Consider the following 15570-nt stretch of genomic DNA (forward strand, 5'->3'; position numbering starts at 1 on the left):
CGCACGTTCGGAGGCGGGGCATGGTGACGTGACGCGGGCTCGGGGGCGTGGCCTCGTGACGGCGGGGCGGGCTCGGGCGGCGGCGGCGGCGGGAGCGCGCGCGCCATGGGGGCGGCGGAGCCCGACCTCTACCGGGACACGTGGGTCCGCTACCTGGGTGAGCACCGGCACCGGGCACCGTAACACTGCGCTGGGGACCGGGGACCGGGCAGTGCGCTGGGTGCTGGCACCCAGCACCGACACCGGGTACCGGTACCGGCGAGCAACGCTGCACCCTAGGCACTGGAACTGGCTACCGGGACCTCACGCCAGGCACCGGGACCGCACACTGACACCGGTACCGGGTGCCAGCACCACACACCGGGCACCGACACTGGGCACCGGCCGCGCGCACCAAACACTGCCAGCGGGTACTGGCACCAGTCACCGTCACTGGCCCCGGGACCGGTCACTGGTCCCGGCGGTGGGGACCGGTCACAGACACCAGCAGCAGTGCGGGTCCAAGGTGACCCAGCTGCTCCAACCCCCCCCCCCCCTCCCTGCACCGCGCAGGATCTGTCCCTGCTCCCAGTGGCACGGGGACACCCCAGGGGTGACACGGCCGGTCCCCAGCCCCGCTGACCCCCCCCCGCCCCCCAGGTTACGCCAACGAAGTGGGCGAGTCCTTCCGCCCGCTGGTGCCGGTGCCCGTGGTGTGGGCCAGCTACGGCGTGGCCACCGCCTACGTGACCGCCGATGCCTTCGACAAGGGCCGCAGAGCTGCCACCGTGAGTGTCACCCTCTCCCCCCCCCCCCTCCCCAGCTGCTTCCCCACACACACACTGACCCCCCCCTGTTCCCCCCAGGCCCACGCACAGGACCCTGCCCAGGCCACGCGGGTGGGGGTGGCCGTGGTGGACACCTTCATCTGGCAGAGCCTGGCCTCAGTGGCCATCCCCGGCATCACCATCAACCGCCTCTGCGCCGCCTCGCTGGCCCTGCTGGGTGCCCTCACCCGCTGGCCCCTGCCCCTCCGCCGGTGGGCCACCACCGCCCTGGGGCTGGCCGCCATCCCCCTCATCATCACCCCCATCGACAGGTAAGGCGGGAGGGGACAACCACAGGGACACCCCCTCGGGGACAGACAGGTACTGCCACCCCATCCTGGAGCGCTTCTTCTCCCAGGAGGGGCCTGGGGGAGCATGCGGTGACACGGGACATTTGGGGGGGGGGGGGGGGGTGTGTGTGTGTGTGTCCCCATTCCAAAGGGGTTTTCCAGGGTCTGGCCAGGACACGGCCCTGTGGGGATGGAGATTAACAGGAGCTGGGCGCTGAGCCAAGGATTAGTGAGGGGAGGCTGCACTACGCCTGGTTTTGGTAGGGCTGAGGCATCGGTGACATTAGGGACGGGGTCCCAGGGGGAGGAGGGACAGTTCCAGCCCCCCCCCCACCACCACAGCCATTTAATTGTACCCCAAGGAACCCCCCGGGACCCCACTGACCCCCTCTCCTGCCACAGGTCTGTGGATTTCCTGATGGACTCCAGCCTCCGCAAGCTCTACAGGGCACCAGGAGAGCCCCCGGCCCCACACTGAGCCCCCCTGGTCTGGGGAAACTGAGGCAATGCTGCTGATTTTGGGGTGCTGTGACCCATCTACTGTGAACCCTCACTCTGGTGATGGCCCTGGAGTGGCCACCCTGCCCTTTGGCTGGTCCTAATAAACCATTTCAAGTCTGACCCTGTGCTGAGTGATGCTTGGGCACCATGGCTGTGCCAGAGCCAGCGAGGACACATGGTGGGACACATGGGCCTGGCTGTGTCCCAAGCCCTGGAGGGTCTCCCTGCATGCCCAGAAGAGCCCTGATCACCCCACCAGCACCCCCAGGTCCTAACTGGAACCCCTCCATCCCTCCACAGCCACTACCAGCCTCATGGGACATCCTGGGGACTGTCCCCAAGGAGCTACCACCATGTCCGAGATCTTCAGTGGTGCCTCCAGGGACCCCAATCCCCCTCAGCCAGGAGCCACCAGCTCCAGCACCACGGGGTGGTACCAGGAGATGTGGCTTCCAGGCATGGTGGTATGGTCCCACCCTGTGGGGACATGGTTGCAGCCCTTGGTGACATCCACATAGTGCCACCAGGAGAAGCTTTAGAGAAAAAAAACCACCATTTATTGGTTAGGAGGGGGGGGGGGGGGTGTCACCAGCTCACGCAGAGCCCTGTGCCAGACTGTGGTAGTCAGGACCCACATCACCCCCTTTCTCTGTCTCCCTGGGGACCAGGGCCCCCACCACGCTCTGCAGCTCAGCGTGGAAGGGACAGTGTCGCCTCAGCCGCCGCCGCCGTCCCTGCCGGCGTTTGCCCAGGTGCCAGGTGGCCAAGGCCAGCCCCAGCAGAGCCCCCACCAGCGCGGCTGCCACCAGGGCGCTGCCCACCAGGGCCAGCATGGCCAGCAGGAACCTCTTCACTGTGCGGCACGGTGCTAGAACCAACAGAAAAAAAAATTCAGAGGTTGCTTCGGCACCTGGGATGGTGTGTTTGGGGCCGTGGGGAGATGGTTGGGGGGCTCCACTCACCTTCATACCACGGTGCCTTCTCCTTCTGCACTAGCAATGGTCCAACCGTCTCCCAGTGGAATGTCCCTTCTCCTGGGAGCCCTGCAGGAGGTCATGGCCAATAAATACAGTCTGCCCCCCAAGACTGCCCCCAAGACCCCAAAAACCACATGGGGCCACCACATCCCAGCCCCAGTACCTGACAGTTCTCCCAGGAGGATGTCACCAGACAAACAACCAGTGTCACAGCAGCAGCACAGGGCGCTCTGGGAAGGGTCCTCCGCGTTGTGCCAGCTGGGAGGAAAGGACAGAGCTGGGGGTGGTCAAGGGGTCCCCAGGCTCCACCACAAGGCCCACATGGTGCCATGCCAGCAGGTCCCTCCAGGTTTTGGCCTGGACCTTGGCCACCCCAGAGGAGATGGGGAGGTGCATGGTGTCACCTGGGCACAATTCATCTGCACCAGGAGGGAGCCAGGATCTGTGGTGGTGCCACCTGGCTACCACAGCAGAAATGTGGCATCCAGATCACAGGGGGGTGACTTGGTCCCCTACATGGGTCCTGTTGACAAGTGGCTTCTGCTCCCAAAGCACCCATGGGTGCTCGTGTCCTGGGGCACTCACTGGCAGGGAGCCTGTGCTGGGGCCGAGCTTACCTGGCTGTGACTTGGCTGTAGAAGCAGGACCTGGCACTGTGACCCCACGCCGTCAACAGGCAGCGCACATAGACCTGCTGAGACACCAGCCCCGGGCAGGACATGCCACCACCATGTCCTTCCTCGGGGGTACTGCTCTCCTCCCACCCAACCCCGTGGGGTTGAGACCACCCCAGCAGGAAGCAGGATGCCCCAGGAGGGATGGTGCTTTGGGAGCCGCAGGTCATCTCCCAGGGGACCTCTGTCCCACCACTAAGGACATCACCCCAAGCTCACCTCTTCCTCCTCGGGCTCATCCTCCAGCGTGGGGGCCAGGATGGTGAGCCAGAGGACAGACACCCCTCTCTGATGCTGGACAGACACACTCCCCAGCTTCTGCCCATGCAGGCACCTGAGGCAGGAGAGCAATACAGGGACATTCCCAGACTGTCTCCAGGCCCTGGACATCCCTCCCCATCAGGGGGTCTTGCAGGACCTCTGGGTGCCTGGAGCAGCAATCCCCACCTCCTGCCCCACACGCACTGACCCATGGCTGTTCACCACCATGAAGACCCTCCTGGAGTGTCCCAGCTGCTCCAAGCTGGTCCCATAGCACTGGTCCACGTAGATCTTCAGGGAGATACCAGGACTGAAGTTGACCCTGGCCTCCAGGCGGATGGCAGAGCCGGGGCTGAGCACCAGCGGCTTCTTCATGGCACTGGGGTCCCCTGAAGAAGAAGGGAGGGTGGGTTCAGTGCGACATCCCCAAGCCAGTCCCACCACTCTTTGCCTCCACCCCTGTGAGGCAGGTGCCTGCCCACAGCTCCCTAATTTCAGAGCCCACCCCCTGTCCCTGGAAGCCGAGAGCTGCGCTGGCTCTGTCACCTCATCCTGGCTTCCCTGCCTGCTCTCCAGAGCTACAGCACCTTCCCAGTCCCCCCCCGCCTAGAGCTGAGAAGCACATCACCCATCAGAACAGGCAGTTGACCCCCAAAATCCAATCACAGCATCAAGCACAGGATTGGGAACATCTCAAAGCCTTACACCCTCTGCAAGACTGGGAGTGGAGGTCTTGTAGAGGTGGCCACCTTCTCGTGGTGGGCCCTAGGGCTGAGGCCAGCCAGCAGAAAGCACTGGGTGCTGCTGGTCAAGCCCAGGGGTCTTGGCTGGAGCCATCCTGTGGTCTCATTCCCCAGAGTTGGTACCCAACACAGGACACAGAGCACTCACCATCCAGGAGCCTCAAGGTGAAGTTCATGATGGGGTCCTCTGAGCCATGGTGAGAATGAGCCCCATCAGGCATGGTGGCAGCAGCAAACACTGGGGCCACAGCCCTTGTCCCCATGCCTGAGGACACCACTGGAGCCACCACTGTGTGACCTGAGGACTCTAAAGCAGCTGGAGCCCTGGTGGTCCCTGCAGCAAAGGGAGGGTTTAGGCAGCATGGCTGAGAGTGCAGCAGCATGTCCCAGGCACAGTGGGGACATCCAGGTCCTCAGATGGTCCTGGGACTCATGGAGGGCAGGTGGCAGCAACACAAAGGAGGGAAGAGCACCCAGGAGCTCAGCTGGGTTTGGGCACATTGGGATGCTCCTCCATCCCCAGCTCCCCCAGCCAGAGCCACCCCTGGTCTTGGTGGTCTGGCCTTGGGGTGGGACCACTGTAGTCACTGTGGTGGTGGGTGCTGGAGGAGGGGGTGCTCCACAAGGGTCACCGCAACCCTCCCAAAATGCAAGGTTAAGTGTCCCCAGCCACCCCAGCACCAGGCACACCTGGGAGCTGCTCATGGGATGGGAGACCATTGCCAGCAGCCATGTACCCCCCCAATGGCTCTAGTCCCCCTACCCAAACCAGGTCCTTACAGACCTGCTGGGACCAGGGGGCACAAGGAGCTCCTGGCCAGCCCCCTTGCTGCCACCACACATCCCCAGAGTGCGGAGTCATTTTAAGAACTCTCTCCACCAAAGAGACCTGTACCAGCAGATCCAGGAGGGGACCAGCACCCAGACAGGACCACCCAGCTCCCCCAGTACAACCAGTGGGGGGACTGAGGGGAGCAGCCCTGCTCACCTGCCATGCCCAGCACAGCCTCACACATCAGCACCCACCAACACAGCCCCATCCTCAGGGAGCAGCAATTCCACCCCCAGCACCTGGGGGCCTTTAAAGACCAGGGTTGGGTGCCAATGGGCCCCAGCTGGTGCTGCCGGGTTTTGAGGAGTTCCTTGATTTTCTCTGCAGTCAATCAGCAGTCCCACGTGGGGGACTGGTCCTACACACCATCCCAGTTCCATCTCAAGGATCTGCACCCACCGCTCAGTCCCCATTCCATCACACAGTCTCAGTCCCTCTACTCAGCCTGGTTCTGTGTGTGGTCCTGGTCCTGAGCAAAGTCCAGGTCCCACTGCATGGCCCCATGTCCACCAGTTGGTGCTGGTCCCACCATGCAGTTTTGGTCCTGCATGTGGTCCTGGTCCAACCAGTTTGCCCTGGTCCTATTGGCACCACATGGCCTGGTCCCACCACTCAGTCTTAGTCCCATGGATGTTCCTGGTCCCACCTCATAGTATGGTCCCACCTCATGGTCCTACACAAGGTCACAGGCCCACCACGATTTTGATCCCACCTCAGTCATGGTCCCATACACAATCCCGGTCCCATCACACAATCCTGGTCCCCAATGCACCACCCCCATCCCATTATGGTCCTACTTGCAGCCCCAGACCCACAATCCTGGACCCATTGTCCCAGCTTTGTCCCATTTATTGAGAACAAAAGCCCATAGGAGGAGGCTGCTGGGTGCTGGGATGGGGGACTTCAGCAGGAGGACTTCCCTTCCACCCTTTGGCCCCAGCCAAGTGAAGAGCTGCTGTTCCGCACCCCAGGGTCGCTGCTGGCCGCTCTCCAGGACAGACAGCACTGGGGGCGCAGGCAGCCTGGTCGGGGGCAGCAGTTTGGTCACAGCCAGGACAGAGACCTGGTGAAGTGCCTGTCTCAGATGGTCTGAAAACCCCATCACAGCCCCCTCTGCGTGGGTTGATCTGGTGGCCTGGGCACAGAGGGACACAGAGCCCCACGGGGACGTCATCCCAGGTGGGCTGTGCAGCCAACACCCTGCCTCGGAAGGGGCTTTTCCACCCCCCATCTGCAGAGACAACTGGTGGCCGAGGTGGGATTTGGCACCTGCTCCCAGCAGGAGACCTTGGCATGTGATGGGAGACACTTGTGGACCTCAGGAGGTGCCCCAAGCTCTGTGCCCGCAGCACCTGTCCCAGTGTCCCTGGGCGGTGTCACATGCAGTTGAGTTGGTGGCCCCAGCGGTGGCTCCAGACTGGCCATTCTGGACCATCCCAGTACTGGTGGTGCTGGGTGCTTCGGCTGGAGAAGCCTCAGTACAAGTCCTGGGGACACCCCTGAAAACGGGGTGCACCTGTCAGCGGCAGAGCTGGGACCCCGTGGCACAAGTGAGTTGTGTCACTCCTGGTGGCTGTCCCATGGGTCTGGTGTCCCTGCAAAACCAGCAGATCTTCCTGGTGGCACCTGCACACCACGGTTATCCCATGCCAGCCCCCAGCAGCGCAGGTGGCTCTGCAGGGACAGTGGGGACAGATCCAAGTGCCCCGCTTGTGGTGGGGACACGGGGCTCCCACCCCCAGGACTGACGGGGAGAGCAGAGCCGGGACCCCGAGGGGCTGCCGGGACATAGCCCTGGGCAGAGCAGGATCTGGGCCCCCGGGAGGAGCGGGCACCGGCGGAGCATCCTGCTGCGGCCACGGCCCCACGCTGGGAGTTCCCCACCCACTGGAGAAGAAGGAGACAGATGGAGACCAGCTAGACCATCCTTATATTAAAAACTGCCAAATATACAATTATCTTACAAAAGTAGAATTGCTTTTTTATTTCTGGTCTTTACAAAGGGAGCAGAACACGGGCTGGGGGGCTGGCGGGGGTCCATTCGCTGCCGGGGAGGCTCAGCCATGGGTGCCACCTCCATGCCCAGCCAGGGCCGCTCTCGGCAGGACATGGCTTTGCCAGTGTCATCCAGCCCGGCTGGGACACCCAAGGGCTGTCCCCACCATGGGGAAGGGACAGACCTTGTCCTCGGCCTCCTTCCCCCCGTGCCTGGGGGATGGCATCACTGGGACGGTGGCCGCTGGACCCTGCTTCCCACCTCCTCTCCACGCCAGTTCTCACCAGACCCCGTGGGCCTTCTGGGATGTCCCCTGTAGGGACTGGGGCCACGGGACCCTCTAACCGGGACGACGGGGGGCTGGGAGGGGACCTGCTGCACGTATGCCCTTCACCTGCGGGAACCATGAGCCCATTGATAAATGCCGGAGCTTTTGAGGTGGGTTTTCCATTCTCCAAATGGCTCCAGGTGACCTCGGATCACAGCCTGCCACGGGCTGACAGCTGTGGGTGAGCTGAGAATGTGCCACACTCATCACATGATGGGCTGGAACCCCCTGGAGTGGTGCAGCAAGGCTCTGACAGGCAGCCCCCAAACCAGGGCTCAAGGGAAATGGGGTGATTAGAGGAGCCCCTTGAGGTTTGGGTTCCGTGCTGGCAGTTCTGCCCACCCCGGGCCAGGAGGAGCCCCTGCCACTGCTGGCTGGGCACGTCCCTGCCTCCAGCAACGTGGGAATGGGTGTCCTGCTCCCGCTGTGACGAGGTGATGTCCTTCATGAATACCTCCTCCGGCCTCTCCACGGGGAAGGAAGAAGTGGATCCTGCTGGAAAAAAACATCCCCAAGCCCCTAGTCCTTGACCCCTCGGAGGCTGGGGTGGAGGCAGAGGCTCTGATCTCCTTGCCAGTGGGTGATGGACGCCCCCTCACAGGCTCCTGCCCAAGCTGGGGCTCTGCAGGAAGGTGATGAAGGGTCCCCCCCGACCATTCCTGGGTGCTGGAGCCTCCAGCCAGTTTTGCTCACGTCCAACTTAAACACACCATGAGTAAGAAAAAGAAAAGCACCTGGTTCTTCCCCGGGGAGAGCGGGGCACCCACCGTCCCCTACCACTTCAGGAAGTCCCGCACGCGGCTCCATAGTTTGGTGATCCAGAGGTTGACCCCCAGGTCGGTCAGGTACTGGATTTCGGGCGTCAGCATTTTGCGGCACAGTTTCTGGTGCTTCTTGTTGATCTTCTTCTTCAAGTTGTAGCCCAGGATGGACTTCTCCCCCAGCGGCTGCCAGGGTTGCATGGAGGACTCTTGGATGGCACTGGCATCCACAGGGTGTCCCCCGTCGATGCAGATGCTCTTCATCTTCTCATTCTCCTGCTGCAGCTCGGCCACGTCCTTGGCCATCCGCTCCCTCCCGTAGGCCTCCACCTTACGCCAGAAGGTGGCATTAAAATAGCGGTAGAGCTTGGCATCGATGAGGTTCCAGGAAGTGGCCTTCTCATAGAGTTCAGGTGTCAGCCGGGAGACAGTGGAGCCTTTCCGGGCGTTGAGCTTGAAGTAGAGGACATCCTCCAGCTGCCAGCACAGCAGGTCCTTCAGCAGCACCAGGGACTCGTCAAAGTATTCGAGCAACATGACGAGGTGGAAACGGCGATCTATCTCCTGGATGTGCTCCTCCACCAGTGGGCTGTTGGCGTCCATGTTGTTGTCGTAGCCCAAGTCAAAGAAGAGGAGGTTTTGGAGGTAGTGAGCGTTGAACCCGTTGGTGTCATAGTAGTGCCAAGGGTCCCGGAGGAACTCCGCAAGCTTGTCGTCCCCCGTCAGCTTCCAGGTGAGGGGGATGACACGCCCAAAGTAGTGGAAAGAGGACTCGAAGAGGTAGGCAGGGTCCCTCAGCACCGTCACGAAGATGGCGTCAGCTGGCAGGAGCTTGCGCACCTCCTCGTAGTGGAAGCGCATGTGGTTGCAGATGATGTTGAAGCACGCACCTGGCCGGTAGTGCTGCACCTGGCTGCTCTCAAAGTAGGAGGGGTAGTAGAAGTCGTTGCGGCCGTTGGGGAAGGCGAATTTCAAGCGATGTTTCTCCCCGAAGCGGAAGAGGATGTTGAGGATGGTGCTGCTGGCTGTCTTGTGCGTCTTCATGAACATGATGTTCAGCTTGGGCAGGCAGCTCCATCCCGAGGGGCTGCCTGTGCCATTGGCCACTGCAGGCGCCTTGCCGGGGGCTGGGTAGGAGGAGCAGGAGGAGGGGACGGGGATCCTGGTGGGGAGAAGAGACAGGACACCATGGTGAGGGCAGCTTGGCCAATGCAGCCCAGCCACCATGAAGGCTCAGCTGTTTTCCTTCCTGGAGGAGCTGGACCTGGGGATGGGTGCTGGACCTGGGGATGAGTTCTTGCCCCCAGCTCCCCAGCAGAGGTAAGCCCGGCTTTGGGCAGAGCTCCCTTCACCCCCAGTCATGTGCCCAGTGGGACCAGGGCACCGACCTGGCAGGAGCCCCTTGGTGAGCAGGGCAGAGCCCACCACCCCCATGAGCCCCCTGACATCAGATGAACCTCTGAGCCACCAAACCAAGCTTGTTCACCTCTGGACAACCCCAGCCACCGAGGATGTGCCACTATGGGGGTCTTCACAGTGGTCAGTCCCTACCAGCATCAGCTCAGCCTGAGCAGGGGGTCCCCATTTCTCCCCACAGGCACAGCCGCGGTGGCTCTGGTGTAGGTGATGTTGAGACGTGCATTGAGATGAGCTCCCCATGGCCATAACTCCATGGACAGGAGCTCATAATGTTCTTGCGAGGTCTGGAAACTCTCAGCCCCTTGTAGGAGTCGTGGAGGATCCAGCACCGCAGCAAAGAGGGAAATAATTCTAGGGCATGGCCCCAGAGACGAGCTCATGGGCCCTCGGGGAGCACTGAGAACAACTTGTGTGTTATTTGAGATGCCCGGAGCAGGGAACAGAGACCACGGTGTCCAGAGACTTTGGACACCGTTAATGAAGTTGCAAAGCTGATCCTTGATAACGATCCCACCCAGCAGCACGGGTCAGGACGTAGCTTATGAAACACCCACAGGTGAATCTTGTTTATAAGCTTAGAGATAAATTTAATACCAGGAGAGATGGCCAGGAGCTGAGCCCTGCTGAGCACCAGCTTTCACCATGACAGGCAGCAGAGAGCTTTGAACCTACCCGTGCCTATCTCTGTGGGTGAGAGTTTACATGTGGCAGCTCTCTGGTTGCTCTTGAAGGACGAGCCTTTGATAAAGAGCTCCTGAAAAACTGTCTCTGCTCTGCCTGCTGCTCCTGGCTGCCAGGGAACATCTCCTGTGATGCTTTTCCTTCTTCCAGAGGATATGAAACTGCGGTGAGCAGGAGTTCTCCTGCACCTCCTTGTCCCCTCCATCACCCAAGAGATGAGTGCTGCCTGCCATTTTGCAGTGGGTCCCCCCTGGGGTGTGTCCCCTGCCCCCCAAGGAGTTAAGGTTCACCTTTCCCCCTGCCACGAAACAGGGCGCGGTCTCCAACAGGAGGCTGTAGGAAGGGGACTTCTCGGTGTGAAGCCACCAGAGCCTGGAAAGCCCCAGGACCACCTCTGGTTGGGGATGCCCATTGTGAAACAGGATGGCCAAGCTACCAGGGGGGACCCGTGGGGACCCCACACTCACTCTGTCACGCTGACTTGCAGTGGGGGGATGGCGTAGGAGTAGAGCAGCAGCATGAAGCTGGTCAGGAGGGTCCCCAGGACGAGCCCCTTGCACATGGACCTCCAGTGCTTCCCATGGTGCAGCATCCTGGTCACCTGTGGCCGGCAGAGAGGAGAGCTGTTAGCACCAGGGGATGGAGAAGTGAGGACTGAGGGGACTGTGAGACCCAAATCACAAGCAAATAAGGCACGGGGACATCTCACAGGCATGGGAAGTCCTGGAAAGCCTCTCACTGCGCTTTTCGGCACTGGCACTGCAGGGAGAGAGGTGAGCCAGCACCATGTGTGTCCTGGCAGTGGGCGCAATGGCTTCATGGCCAAAGAGCAGCAGCTCTGGCTGCCCTGTGCACCCTTTGCCTGCCTTGAGAAAATCCAAAGCCACTCCCTGGCCCAATGCACGAGCAGTTGGAGAGGCTGCAGGGCTGGAGATGGGAGGGAGAAAGGAGCTGTGCCACGGGGCCCGCAGAGTGAACATCCTCTACCAGGCTGCACCCTGGCACCGAAAAATCACTGACATGGGCAGGAGCTTTCCAAGGGTGGTTGGGATCCCTTTTTGCAAGAAAATCTCCAGGCTGGATCAGGAGCTACATCAGCTCGGGATGTACTGGATGCTGTGACATCCACCCAGCGCAGCCTTGCCCGCTTCTCCCAGCCCCTCCAGCAGCACCGGCTGCAAGGGGGCTCACGGCTCCCCTCGGGCCACAGCACCCGCACCTTTGGGTGGCTCGGGGTGGGGACCAGGGGGACGCAGACCTGATGGACAAAGGGGGTCCGGGGCAGGGTAGGACCCCCCTCCATGCACAGCTGACACTTTCATACACATAGGTACATGCACGATTGCACACAGACCTGCACACAAACACCCATGCATGCACACACGCGTGCGTGCACGTAGGGACACACGTCTCCGTGCACACCCCCGCATGCACACCCACACATCTGTGCGTGTTCGTGCATCCACGTGCATGCACGGACACACACACATGTTCACACACACACGTATGCACTCACGAATCCCCCTCAAGGACACAGACACGCTCATGCATGCACACCCCGGCAGACACACACACCTCTGTGCACACACAGGGACACACACATGCATGCCCGGGGAGGCACACGGACATGCACATACATGTACACTCACACATGCACGCTCACATGCATACACGTGCACACACAGCCCCACAGCAGGCAGCCCCAGCCCCGCCGCCCCCCAGGCCGCCCCCTCCCCGGTGCCGTTCTCCCCCCGCAGCCCCCGGCAGCACCTGCCCAGCCGCCGCCGCTCGCCGCAGGCCTGGGGATATGGGGGGCACCGGCAGCTCCGGTGCGCCAGCCACCGCATTGCAGCAGGGCTGTCCTCTGAGGCAGGACAAGGGGACGAGCCACCCGTGACCACGGCAGCTGCTGCTGGGGGGGCTGGGAGCGGAGCCCAGCAACGGGGAGCACCCCCAGACCTGGAGGACAAAGCCCTGGGTGGTCCCTCCAGCCTTGCACCCCCATTTAGCAGCACCCCTCTGGCTCCCAGGCATCCTTCGGCCAAGGCTGGCCACGCTCCAGTGAATAACACCCTGCAAACACCCCCCAGCCCCCTGAGCCTGCCGCAGCATCGTTCCCTTAGAGCCTCGTAGCTCCAGCAGATAATTCAGAGAGACAAAATCCCGGCTGGGGGAGCCGTGCTTTACACCCAGACGCATTTTAGCCTCTCCAACCCCCACGTAGCAAAGACCCCCAAGGATTTCTAAGCTAAACCCCAAGCAGAAAGGTTACCCGGCCAGCGTGAAGGGTGCCCAGGGCACAGCGAGCCCCAGCTGCTGCTCCCGCCTGCCTCCCCCTCTCTCGGCCCCCCCCCCCCCCCCCCAGTTGCCTCCTGCCGCTGAGATTTCCAGCTCGATGAATAATGAATGGAAAATGCAACCGGAGCCTGGGGCTGCGGCCGGGTGCTGGGCACAGCTCATCCTGGCACCCAGCGCGGCAGCTGGGGGATGCCGATGGGGTGGGGGCACATGGCGGCACCCCACAAGCGCGCCCAAGCTCGCCCAGGCACTCCCCCACTTTGCCCTGCAGCAGGGACCACCGGGTTTGGCAGGGCTGGTCACATCCCACCTCTTCCCAGGCGGTTTTCTGAGCCGCTGGCAAGCGTGGCAGGAATGGCAGGGACACAGGGGTGTACGGTGTAACCACAGCGGGTGGCTACGGCCCTACCCCAATATCACAGCACGGGTGTGAAGCCCAGAGGGTTTCGCGTGCCTGGGAGCAGCCAGGGTTTGGTCTTACACTGTGGCCGTCATCGCGCCATGGTCACCATCCGCAGCGCCGGCATCACCTGGAAAAGCCGCTGGCAGGAGCCGGGCAGCGCCGGAGGGGACACCCGTTACCCACCTGCGTGGGTGCTGCCAGCCGGGAGCGAAGCGGCATCCCACCGGCTCGCAGGCTGTCCTTGGCGCCGCGTCGCGGGGCACAGCGCTGCCGAAGCAAGAGAGCTGGCGCTGTTAACTCCCCTCGCAGCTCCCGGCCCGGCGGGGGACCCCGCCATCCCCCTGGGACAGCACAGCACCCTGGCCCCACGCACCGGGATGCCAAGAGGATGTCTCGCTCCACCCAGGCTGGCTCCCCTGGGGTGGTTTGGGCAAACAGTTCCCTACCCAGTTACTCTATTGACTTTACCTTAAATGAGTGGCTTAATTATTAATAGCTCGCCAGGAAAAATGCGGCGATGGAGGCGTTGCTCCTGGGGCTCCCATTAGCGCGGGGCAGCCGCGGCGCCAGCTCTCTGCCGGCTGCTTGAAATTCCCAGCTGGAGGACGCGGCTGCACCAGCCATTTCCCCACGGATCACCCCCCAGGATGGCCCACGCGGCTCCACAGCCCTGTCCCCATGTCCCAGCAGCTCCCCTGGTCCCTGGGGACATCTCTGAGCCTTCTTTCGGGTTTTTCCTATAGGAGCCATCTCCTTTAAGGCCAAACCACCGCAGAGAACACACATCCACCTGCTGCTTGCTCCTCCTGCCCCTACAAGCCTACGACCACGCTCTTTTTTTCCTACGTGCCCAATGCCACACAGCCATGGTGCTTCCTACCCCCCAGTCCCCCTTGTACACCCCTGTGGGTGCAAACACCCATCCCCACCTGCCCCCTGGCACCCTGCCCCATAGAGCTGCCCCCCAAGCATCCCACCGCCCCCCAAACATCACCTTTTCCTTTGCTTAAGCTGCTCTCGGTGAGCCGTCCCTCTCCTCTCCTGGGCTGGCCGGGGCGCAGGGGGAGCGGGCGGCGCGGGTCGGGGGTGCCAATACTGCTCCGACATGGAATAAGCTCGTCCCAGGCAGCTCCCCGCAAACGCTGGCTTTTCCAAAGCCTCCCCACCAGCCCACGATCTTTATAGCATCACCAGTGTCCCAGCCCTGTATCACTGGCCTGGGAAGGGGGAAAAAAGAATGAGAGAAATGAGCCACTGCCGAGAGGGATGCGGGGCTGCGGCCGGGCACTGCCCGGCTCCCCCGGGACGGCCGGGCCAGGCCCTGGGTGCCTGCTGCCACCCCGAGCCTCCGGTCTCCCCACCCACTCCCGGCGGCACAGAGGAGGCATTCAGCCCGCTGCCTGCCCGCTGCCTGCCAGCGCCGAAAACAAGGGGGCCATTTGTCTCCATCTGCGGTGCCGGCCTCAACGGGGACATTGTCACTGCCGGCCCCACACCCGGCCTCTCCGCTCCCCTGCACCGCCACGCCACTGCCAGCCCCCAGCCCAGATTGGCCCCGTAAGCCGGCACCCACGGCAGTGGGAGCCAGGGTGGCGGGGTGCTGCCGGCTGAGCGGGTGACAATGGCTGCCCCTTGGTGGTGGCACCCAGCTCCTCTCCTCCCTGCGGGGCCAGTACTCACCAGCCACCATCCTCCTCCCATGGGACGGCTTATGGCCAGGCTGTCACCTCCTGCCACTGGAGCTCACCCTGGGGTGGGGAGTGTGGCCCCACAGCCCTGACCCAGCCGCCTGCTCCCTGGGGTGTAACCGCAGGGCACCCCTGGGCCATGCCCGGCACCCACCTGAGTATCCATGATGGAGGTGTTTGGGGTTCCGAGCTTGTCCCCACAGGGCTTGGGGTCACCCTGCCGAGCCCCAGGTGGGCAGGCAGCTATTGCCCCATTGCAGGCAGCTGCCACATCCTGCCCTGCCTCGGCAGGACCGGTTCTCACCCTGGGGTTAACCTGCGCAACCCCCGACAGCCCCAGCCAGTGCTGGGGGACGAGAAAAGCCAGAATATCCTCTGTTATCGCAAGAAGAGGGACGAAGAGCTGCTGCCTCCCTGCAGGCACTGTCCCCGCTGGCATGTTCCCGGGACAGACATCCCCTGGTGTCCCCAGCCCCAGTCGAGGGATCCCATCTGGCTCCTCAAAATTAAAGCCCGAAGCTGTGCCAGCCATGCCAGGCTGGCCGTGGGCAGCGGAGAGGAACGGGCACCTCTGGGCGATGGAGAGGAGCAAGCAAACGTGCAAGCAAGCACAAGCAAGCGCGAGAGCGCGCCCTCCAAAATTCAACGCCGGGACGTGCCCACCTGCCGCGGGGAAGGCAGAGGCTGCTGCTGGGATGGGGACACTGCTCAGAGGCAGTGTAACGCCCGAGCGCGCCGCAAGCACGCAGCCCCCCCGAGCTCTTATTTGACGTGTTTCCAGTTGCACCCAGCCCTGGCTGGAGTCATGCCTGGGATTTATCACTCATCTCTTCCCTCCGCCCCCCCAGAGGCCCATGTGTCACAGGTAATGGTTGCTGCATGAAATAACCACAACATCGGATTAAATAACAC

The 15570-nt window shown here is 62.6% G+C and overlaps 2 protein-coding genes across 4 annotated transcripts; one reads left to right on the forward strand and one right to left on the reverse strand.

The window, feature by feature from the left end:
- The first annotated feature begins 43 nt into the window (after positions 1-43).
- MTFP1 (mitochondrial fission process 1) lies at positions 44-1717 on the forward strand. The gene is made up of 4 exons (XM_074844387.1): positions 44-157; positions 640-767; positions 846-1078; positions 1499-1717. Exons 1-4 carry the CDS (start codon positions 106-108, stop codon positions 1572-1574), a joined length of 489 nt encoding a protein of 162 aa, XP_074700488.1. The 5' UTR covers positions 44-105; the 3' UTR covers positions 1575-1717.
- A 5278-nt stretch (positions 1718-6995) lies between these two features.
- Positions 6996-14294, reverse strand: GAL3ST1 (galactose-3-O-sulfotransferase 1). Of its 3 annotated transcripts, none has more exons than XM_074844459.1 (3): positions 13965-14294; positions 10737-10870; positions 6996-9331 (listed from the first exon to the last, which is right to left on the reverse strand). In XM_074844459.1, exons 2-3 carry the CDS (start codon positions 10859-10861, stop codon positions 8182-8184), a joined length of 1275 nt encoding a protein of 424 aa, XP_074700560.1. In that variant the 5' UTR covers positions 10862-10870; positions 13965-14294; the 3' UTR covers positions 6996-8181. The 3 variants fall into 3 exon arrangements, with proteins under 3 accessions (XP_074700560.1, XP_074700559.1, XP_074700557.1); XM_074844458.1 differs by lacking the exon at positions 13965-14294 and adding an exon at positions 12542-12589; XM_074844456.1 differs by lacking the exon at positions 13965-14294 and adding an exon at positions 12040-12318.
- Positions 14295-15570: the final 1276 nt, after the last annotated feature.

This window comes from Strix aluco, chromosome 18, assembly GCF_031877795.1.
Source record: "Strix aluco isolate bStrAlu1 chromosome 18, bStrAlu1.hap1, whole genome shotgun sequence".
Lineage (NCBI taxonomy): Eukaryota > Metazoa > Chordata > Aves > Strigiformes > Strigidae > Strix > Strix aluco.